The sequence below is a fragment of the Pungitius pungitius genome, chromosome 11 (genome assembly GCF_949316345.1).
Source record: "Pungitius pungitius chromosome 11, fPunPun2.1, whole genome shotgun sequence".
Classification (NCBI taxonomy): Eukaryota; Metazoa; Chordata; class Actinopteri; order Perciformes; family Gasterosteidae; genus Pungitius; species Pungitius pungitius.
Window position 1 is genome coordinate 7,929,963 of NC_084910.1, and position 10,140 is coordinate 7,940,102.

At 44.4% G+C, this 10,140-nt stretch overlaps 1 protein-coding gene across 3 annotated transcripts in view; it reads right to left on the reverse strand.

Annotated features, from left to right (window-relative positions):
• The window catches only part of ascc3 (activating signal cointegrator 1 complex subunit 3), a 96,144-nt gene extending 86,495 nt beyond the window's left edge, over positions 1-9,649 (reverse strand). The window contains exons 1-5 of one of the 3 annotated variants that reach the window (XM_062565353.1): positions 9,569-9,649; positions 9,371-9,487; positions 8,677-8,821; positions 2,957-3,107; positions 716-1,290 (exon numbers count right to left, since the gene is read on the reverse strand). In XM_062565353.1, coding sequence (XP_062421337.1) covers positions 716-1,290; positions 2,957-3,107; positions 8,677-8,766 — 816 coding nt within the window. In that variant the 5' untranslated portion in view covers positions 8,767-8,821; positions 9,371-9,487; positions 9,569-9,649. Of the gene's footprint in view, positions 1-715; positions 1,291-2,956; positions 3,108-8,676; positions 8,822-9,370 lie in introns of all 3 variants that reach the window. The other 2 variants (XM_037454705.2, XM_062565354.1) reach the window with 2 other exon arrangements.
• Between the last annotated feature and the right edge of the window lie 491 nt (positions 9,650-10,140).

Sequence of the window (10,140 nt, forward strand, 5' to 3'; positions counted from 1 at the left end):
CCTTTTATGTGTACACATTGGTTGGCTAATAACTCCAAAGTGTCTTTACTACCAATGAAGGTCAAAGCCACGCAGTAAGCTGTAAATGTCTAAAAAGGTCTAGAGGCAAAGGCCAAGGACTACTCGGTCTAACAGCTAAGACACGAGAAGTCCAGCGCCTATGGAACCCCAAAGGCCTGTCGCTGAAGGTCAAGGTGATAGAATCAATAGGAGCCTTGAGACTTTAAACGTACCATTAGGTCAAATCAAACAAACACAGAAACACCATGCTGAGAATTCACTCATCCTTTTTGAGTTCACATTCAAAATGATCACTTAAGCTCAATTTCAATTCAATGATATAGCATTCATGTTGACTTTACAATCAGCAGTTCCTCGCTAGGCCTTTAGAAGACCACCACCCATCAGCTGAGAAGCCCAGATCAACACAGAATAAAAGCATTAAGACTGAATGACCTCACTGCAAAACTGACTGGAATGGAAGCAGAGACATTTGATGGGAAAAGTGTGAAGTTATTTAGCTATGTATTCATCTTATATTGCTTAAGAAACCAACACGCTTGTCTAAGCTGCAAAGATTAATTGATTCGTGCCATTAAATTGTCAATTTTCCAGATAAAGGTGTTGGTAAGCCTCACTAAGCTCTTCTTTTTTTCCCCCAGGAAGACGTTATCCGATACAGAAGTATCAGATTGTTTTTGCTAGGGACACAAACCTCATTCTGCAGCTCATCGTCGCTCTTGTGGGAGGCCAGCATCTCAAAGAGGGACGTGCACAGCTCCTCTTGGCTGGACGAGACCATGTTGCCTCCATCCAGATACTTCTCCACCTCTGTTCTAAGCACACCTCCATCCCCAGAGCCCAGAGCTCCTCCAGAGCTGGAGCGCCCTTCCCCACTGGCCTTTCTCGCGCTCTGCTGGTTGTTGAAGAAGTTGATGAAGTCCAGACTTGTGTCCTCCTCGTGGATGCCAGAGCAGGGCAGGTCCTCCAGAGGGTGCAGCGTGTAGCACTCATAGGAAAAGGCGATGTTGCGTCCGAAAGCAGAGCCTCGTTGGGGGTTGTGACGCGAGCCCAGGGATTGGATGAAGTTCTCCACTCTGGAGTCTCCGAGTGGAGCCAGCAGCCGAGCTACACACGCACAAGAGGCTTCAGCTGCAGAGGACGGGAAGGGGCCGAACATCTGTTTGATGGCCCGGGTCTCCTCTGTGCCCACGTGGTCCTTGTTGTGGAAGGTCTCAAACAGAAAGACAGCGGCACTTTCAATGGCCTCCTGACCATCTTCATTCCCCACTGGAAAGAAAACAGCAGTTTTTTACAACTCGGTAAAAGTCAAAATGAATATTCTATGCTTGTTCTTTGGGGTCAATAACACCGAAGTATGTGTTTTCCAAACACATGAAGTATTCTGACCTTTTTCTTCAATCAACCCAATAGATTGGACACAACTTGTAAGGATCCACACAGTCTTCTGTATGCGACTTCTTAAATGTGAAAATGCATTATGGAGTATAGAGAAGCTCGAAGGAGCCTCCAGTAGCTACAAACCTGGCTGGGACTGACAGGCATCGGAGTACCAGTGTGGTTTTTATGGCCATTTAATGTGAGCTGTGCACTATTTATAGCTTCAGGGACGAATCAGCAGTAAAGACTACAGCAAGAGCTCACTGCACCTTATCTAAATAATGTTCCAAACAATTCATGCTTAACCAGATGCGCACATTTATAAAAAGTCAGTGTCCAATTAGAGGGAAAATGTTAGAAGGAGGATAGTGAGAAAAAGGTTGGGGAGACACAGGAAAGGGAAAAGAGATCAAAAGGATTCAAACCAATTAAAAGAGTACAGAACGATGGCTGCTTTCATCCTCTCTAGAGTGTGCTCAACGCTAACTTTTTATTTGGATGCAGCCACATTGTCTGAGGGCAGTTCAACAGAAAGCATTAGTGTAACAGCAGCAACCCCAACAAACATGGCTCCTCTTGACCGGGGAGCAAGAGGAAAAGACACGGCTATAAACACAGAAAAATCCTTTGAGGCTTCCATGAGAGCTCCAGAACTGACTTCTTAACTTCAGCTAACACCAGCTGTGGGTAGCTGAGGGACGATTACACCTGTTCCTGCAGTCAATATCAATGTCCAGCCAAATGTTGGCATTCCTTCATCAGATCAATAGAATAGGATGGTGCACTTCTAAAGTCAGAATCAGTGAACATCATTGCCCTCCAATGGGTCAAATCATGGTAACAGTCAGTGGATGCCTAGCATGTCCACATAGACAAGACATAATAACGCTCCCGATGGTTGTTTTTTTAACAGACTGGAATATAACAATGTTGCTTATCAATGACTCATTCATTTATTCACTACTTTTATGGAACAGAGACACTGGGCCAATGTGACCTTGCTAGACATTATAAAATGAGGAGACTATCTTGTCAATTACATACCTGAAAGTAAAATGAACGTAAATCCAATAATTGACTGACAATCATGAAAAGAGCTCTTCACACCAAAATCCTTAAACATAGATGTTCTGGTTTAACTACTTGGCTGATACCATTTTTTGGAGGAAAGTTGTAGTGCTGCTGCAATTTTTCCGTGCTATTTTTCTAATCAGTGGGCATCACAAACATGTTATTTAGGTAAAATATTTTGAGAATGTGTTAAAGCCAAACAATATGTTCTTCCTTTAAATTCAAAAACCATTTTTTGGAGGAAAGTTGTAGTGCTGCTGCAATTTTTCCGTGCTATTTTTCTAATCAGTGGGCATCACAAACATGTTATTTAGGTAAAATATTTTGAGAATGTGTTAAAGCCAAACAATATGTTCTTCCTTTAAATTCACAACCATTAAACACTAATGAATGGTAAGAGTAAGATCACATTTGGGAAAGCAGTCTAAAAAGCATTGAAACACAAACAAACGAAAATAGATTTGAGGTTGAAGAATTTCATTACCAATATCCTTGGCTGCCAGAAGGAGGCTCTTTAGTTGCTGACTGGCAGCCTGCTGTTCGGCTTTGTCCTGATGCTCAGTGCAGAAATGGGAAATCTTTTTCCATGTGAGGCCCTCTCTGGCAAACAGCTCCCGCCTCTTCAGTCGTTTGGTCTACAGCAACACAGAGAAACACAATTAGCTTTCAAGAAGGGGAGCAGCAGCACTACTCTGATCGTGTCAGGGCGTTCTTATGCCTCACATGGCCTCAGATGAGTCTAATGCAGCCCAACAGATTATAATGTATCGTGCACTTATTTAGCCATGGCGGGGTGTGGTCAGTCACTGACAGAGTGCAGTTACAGTGAGGAAAATAATTTATTTTGCAAGTTCTCCCACGTCTGAAATTGTCATCGTAGGTGCATGTCCACTGTGAGAGACATAATCTAAAAAAAAATGCAGAAATCACAATATATGTTTTTTAACTATTTTGTTAGTATGAACACCTGAGAAAATCAATGTTAATATTTGGTACAGTAGCCTTTGTTTGCAATTACAGATGTCAAACGTTTCCTGTAGCTTTTCACCAGGTTTGCACAAACTGCAGGAGGGATTTTGGCCCACTCCTCCACACAGATCTTCTCTAGATCAGTCAGGTTTCTGGGCTGTCGCTGAGAAACACGGAGTTTGGGCTCCCTCCAAAGATTCTTTATTGGGTTTAGGTCTGGAGACTGGCTACGCCACGCCAGAACCTTGATATGCTTCTTACAGAGACACTCCTTGGTTATCCTGGCTGTGTGCTTCGGGTCATTGTTGTGTTGGAAGACCCAGCCTCGACCCATCTTCAATGCTCTAACTGAGGGAAGGAGGTACAATACATGGCCCCGGTCATCCTCTCCTTAATACAGTGCAGTCGCCCTGTCCCATGTGCAGAAAAACACCCCCAAAGCATGATATCAGCTACCACCCCCATGCTTCACAGTAGGGATGGTGTTCTTGGGATGGTACTCATCATTCTTCTTCCTCCAAACACGCTTAGTGGAATTTTGACCAAAAAGTTCTATTTTTCATCTGACCACATGACTTTCTCCCATGACTCCTCTGGATCATCCAAATGGTCATTGGCAAACTTAAGACGGGCCTTGACATGTGCTGGTTTAAGCAGGGGAACCTTCCGTGCCATGCATGATTTCAAACCATGACGTCTAGGTTACCAACAGTAACCTTGGAAACAGTGGTTCTCCATCAGGGAACTCGAGCTGCGTAAAAATGCTGTGGGAACGCCTCTGCGTGACCGCGTCATGAAGCACGTGTGAAATCTAACCAATGGCGAGCTGGTACGTCATAGGCGGGCGACGCCAGGACCAGGGCGCTATAAAAGGGACCCAAAAGGCAGGACCATTCATCTGTGTGCCTTCATCTAGTGCGTGCAAAGTTTTTCCACATAGTAATGGTGCAGTGAGGTGCAGGCATGGCCGAGGTCTGTACGCCTTTTCCCCAGTTGCTGTGCTCCCGGGGGTTCTGGAGAAGGTCCGTCAGGACGGTGGCCTACTGCTTGTAGCCCCGTTTTGGCCGGCCCCAGTATGGTTCGCAGACCTTTTGTCGCTCCTCGCAGGTCCTCCGTTGGAGACCCCCATCAGGGTGGACCTTCTGTCTCAGGCGTTGGGGTCCATTGTTTACCCTCGCCTCGAGCTATGGAACCCGTCGTCGTGGCCCTCGAGGGGACCCGCCTCCTAGGAGCCGGTCTCTCGACTGAAGTTGTGGAGACCATCCGCCACTCCAGAGCCCCCGCCACGAGGAAGGCGTATGCCGGTAGATGGAAGCTCTTTGCCACTTGGTGTGGGCAACGACAGCTGGACCCAGTTAACTGCCCAGTCGGTTCAGTACTTGAGTTCCTGCAGGAGCATCCCGCTTCCTTCGTGGCACCCTGAGGCTAAGGCTAGCAGCCAGCACTAGAGTTCCGTCTGGGACTTGGCCATCGTACTAGAGGGTCTCTCCGGTGCTCCCTTCGAGCCCATGGCGGAGGATGCAGTGAAGTATGTGGCTCTTAAGACCCTCTTCCTGCTCGCTATTTCTTCCCTCAAGAGAGTTGGAGATATGCAAGCCCTCCCGGTGGCCCCATCGTGCTTGGAATTTGCACCCGGTATGGTGAAGGCGTTCTTACTACCTTCCCCCGGCTGCGTAAACTTTCTGCCATACTCCCGACCTGCCCGTGGCACTTGATTCGGCCTTTCAGAGATGAATGGTCCTGCCCTTTGGGTCCCTTTATAGCGCCCTGGTCTTGAAGTCGCCCGCCTATGACGAACCAGCTCGCCATTGGTTAGATTTCACACGTGCTTCATGGCGCGGTCACGCAGAGGCGGTCACGCAGAGGCGTTCCCACAGCGTTTTTACGCAGCGTCTCGTTCCCTTCAGGGAGAGACGTTCCAGCTCTTTTCAGGTCATTGACCAGTTCCTCCTGTGTAGTTCTGGGCTGATTTCTCACCTTTCTTAGGATCATTGAGACCCCACGAGGTGAGATCTTGCATGGAGCCCCAGTCCGAGGGAGATTGACAGTCATGTTTAGCTTCTTCCATTTTCTAATCATTGCTCCAACAGTGGACCTTTTGTCACCAAGCTGCTTGGCAATTTCCCCGTAGCCCTTTCCAGCCTTGTGGAGGTGTACAATTTTGTCTCTAGTGTCTTTGGACAGCTCTTTGATCTTGGCCATGTTAGTAGTTGGATTCTTACTGATTGCATGGGGTGGACAGGTGTCTTTATGCAGCTAACAACCTCAAACATTACACATAATTTAGGACAGTAAATGGTGTGGAGGTGGACATTTTAAAGGCAGACTAACAGGTCTTTGAGGCTCAAAATTCTAGCTGATAGACAGGTGTTCAAATACTTATTTGCAGCTGTATCATACAAATAAATAGTTAAAAAATCATACATTGTGATTTCTGGATTTTTTTGTTTTAGATTATGTCTCACAGTGGACATGCACCTACCATGACAATTTCAGACCCCTCCATGATTTCCAAGTGGGAGAACTTGCAAAATAGCAGTGTGTGTTCAAATACTTTTTTTCCTCACTGTACATATTTCATGCATAACAAATCCAGACAACCAAATAATTAATTTAATGTATTAACTAATAAAAGATAACAAATGCCAACACAGCCTAAAATGAGCTAGAGTTGGCAAATCTTCAACTTGTCCTTTCCATAACTCAAACTGAAGCTCCAGAAACAAAAGAATCAGTAGCATAATTGCTGTAATTGTTCCTCTCTTTTCTACTTTGATACATGTCTCAATGCTAACAAGTTGTTCGGTACTGAGCCCTCTCATCCTTTCTCACTTTGTATTTGTTTCTCTTGTTCCCTCTCAGATCACATTCAGCAGAGAGGAAGTTCGAAACTTTAGACAATCCACTGGTCAAACTTTTCCGCTGTACTCCCTTTAGCCAGATTGTATCACAGTGCTTGTTCGTTGGCTCTACCGTGATTTGTAGGAGACGCACGGACCCACGCGAAGCGTGAGGGGTGATCCGTTCAGACTCCATCCAGCATTTTCAAGGCAACTGTGATACAGAATGAGGCTATGCGTTTTACATGCTGGTAACACATGCATCCTCAGTAGATTCTGTAGAAGGGTCCAGCCATCCGAGCAGTGGATTATTAAACCTGAGCAGGTCTGCCTCTGGGGTCAGGGGAAGCATTAACACAATGACTCCATTACAATCCACATCCCCATGTCTTCCAAAACTAAGCATTTTAACATAAGCTGGGAGATAATCTCGGTGACTTCTGCTATCTTTTCCCAGAAGAAGCACTTTTTCTGCTGAGATTTAACTGGAGGGGAACCACAAAGAAAGTCAATGGCTGAATACGGCTCCCAGGCAACTCATGTGAGAAAGAAATGAATAACATGGAGTGAAACTAAATTTGGGTTATAGAAACATTGGATAATGCAATTCTCCCCCACCCTGCTAAACAACTCTGGAATTTAAAAAACAAAAGCAGGGAAGACACCCTTTCTTTCCATGGTTGTTTCCTAGATCACCTACTGTTTAACAACCTGGTCACAGGCTAACATCACTATTCTGAAACCAGTCATTGTATAAACCAACAATCTATCTTCTCATTATGGCTCTCTACCAGAAATTGCAACTTGTTTAGTTGGAAGAACATGATTTAATATGTGAATGTCTCATATACAAGATTATACATATCTTGACCTCTCGTCCGCTCAAACAATGTTATCACAAGAAGAACTGGTTATCGGCTCACAAGAGGTGCAGCAGCAGGATTGCATTTCCCCGCTCAGGAAAAGGGCTTTCAGTCAGTCAGCTTTTTTCAGTACAAGCTGCACTACAACAGAAATCCATCTTAGTGACAAGTAGAGAAATACAAACACGTAGTTCATATTCCAAAAATGGTTAGTTAGTACCCAGCTCTCTCAGCACTAGAATGGAACTGCACTGTTTTGAACTACCCTTGATTTGTCACGTGACTGTCGGTCTTCAAATTGCTGGTTCTCCATCTACCTGCACCGTGTCTGACTGATTTATGTGATTCACATAATACATGTTTCTATTTTAACATAGTCATCTGTCATTTGAATCGCTTTCTGTGTTGATTTTGAGAGCCTCTGTGTTGCATGTCTGGTTACTAGATTTATATTATCACTTTTCTCATTTGTTTGTGCAAAGTGTCAATATTGTATAACCGTTTTCAGTCTTACCTTCTGTTTTTAGGTTTATTTGTAACATTAATGTGTACTCTACCATATCAAATAAACCAAAAATAATTATAGATATGGTAGATAACATGAAAACATGTATAGTAAAGCAATACAAATGCCTGAAAAAGATCAAAAGGAATGACAGTTCCCATCATATATTACGAAGACATTCTATTTGGAAGAATGTTCATAATGGTGAATTTCTTTATTTCATCTATTTTTTGCTAGAACATAAAACTACACATAATCAAATCCATCGGATGTTAAGTGGAAGGGTAGGTACAGTCAAAAACTACTCGAAGGCTGTGAAACTGCTCAATGCGATGCCTCATGGAACGTTTACACCAAACGCCTCAAAGCGCTGCGTACTCTCTGGGGATCATTTCTGGTCCATCCCCATGAATGGACCAGAAATGATTCGTGCTAGACGTGCTATAACATTAGGTACAAGGATGTTCAGCTCGAGGTACCAACAGCTCCATTGCAACTGCTGACGATGTACAATTTAATGAGAAATCAAGAAAACAGCAGGAAAACTTGTAAGCTCCAGTAAAATGTACTGTTATTTTGCTATTATTTTATTCAATGTATCTCTTCATACATGGCAGTGCTAATCTTTATCCCTGCAACGGATATGTGGTGCATCTTGAAAATTGTCGGCAATGTGTTTGCGAATGTCTGACGAATCAGGAGACAGAGGCAGACAACATCTGCTGCTGTAGGGGGAACACAAACACTGGTCCGGTCGAGGACATATCGTACAGCGCGGCGTACCGCTGTCTTTAAGCATCTCAACGCTGATAGGCTACCGTGCCGCAGTTACACGCCCTTCGAAATGTGTTGTGTTTGGCTCGACTTCGCCCCAAATCACGTTGACTTCGTTCCGAACTCGACGCGAAAAACGCGCCGCTCAATCGCAGATTTGCGTTGCTCGCATCTCTTCATAGACTTTGTGGAGTGTTGCGTTTGGTGTGAACGCAGCATTCCAGTACTCCGTTGTACTATTATCCAACATCACCTTCAGGTCGTAGAGCTGTCCGCTGAAGGCCTCCTTCTTGCTCACGGTGGAGAAGGAGCGCAAAGTGCCTGTGAGCCGCGGAGGAGACATTGCTCCCTGAAGCTCTCTTTCTTCTTCTTCACTGTTCCCCAGGCGGTCCTTAGTTCTGGGGCAGACAGACAGGACAGATATTGAGCTGACCTTTCACCTGTCAGTATGGTTTCAACATGACATAACTCATCAGAAGCATGCGCCTAACCAAATGCACCCAGATTTCCATACAGAAAGCTTGCGGTTTTAACAAGTATTATTAAATACTTTTACTAAACAATAATCAAACGCAAAGTAGATTATCATCGATTATTACGATTCACAAATCGTCGGGGTGCTTTAGTGTATTCGGCATCAAAAGAAAGCACCGCAGAGCAGTACGATATCTGACAGTAAAGCGTTGTTTACAAGTAAGAGTCAATGTGTTGCAATATGCAATATGTAACGTTGTGAGGGGAACAGACAGCTGGGGGGACATTGAGAACGCCGAATTAAAGACTTTATCGCTCATCTTCAAAAGTACAACAGTAATTTAGTCAATGTTAGTTCCCAATAGTGTGCTATGCGAGCTGATTTAAACTATGCCAACTCACTGTCCTTGTGCAAGACGTACGCCTAAGGCAATAAGATAACTTCAAGTACATGGTTAATGTAAAATACTCACTTGTATTACTTTTAAGAAAACGTTGTGGAAGACTCCGTGTTGTTAGCTAACGTTAGCTTGTCAGCCTAGCTGTCACTTCCACGCTCCCAATGACGTAAGCTCTAACACGAGGACTGTCTGTCAACATCAAACGAGTTGAGAGTCTTTAGAAACGTAACGTACTATACAACAAAAGGCTACATGTGGACGGCTAACTACCTTCTGAAGCCCCTTGTAGAAAAGAGCGAGAGGCGCGTGTGAGCAGCCTACCGGCAGAGGTAAACACAAGTTACGTGTAAGCTAGGAACTGTGGGTGTTGTAGTTCAAACAGGAAGTGGTCGTCGCTCAGTTGAGACTAAAAAACTACATTACCCGTTGTATACACCGGAGCACCACGTCACACTGAGTTTATTTCGAACCACCTTACACCGAAATTATATGGGCGAGTCAATTGATCAAAAACGTGCCAGCCGCAGCCTGCTGGACATAAAGAGTTCCCCCGAATCAAAGCTTCTCCGTAAGGAGCTTTTCGCTGCTCCGTTGTCCTTTTAGCTAACCTTTAAAACTACACAGTCAGGGCGCCCCACACACGTAAGCACAAACGCAGAAAACGAAACTCACTGACACATTACTCAAAAGAAATCTAGCATGCCTTGGGAAATTGTCAATTGCTCTACTTGTATGCCCGTTTATTGCAATTGTGTAATCCCTCGTTGATCCTAATATGTTAATACAAGTGTGTAGCCTATATTCAAATGAATTATACTATACATCTTACTGAGAACAGCATA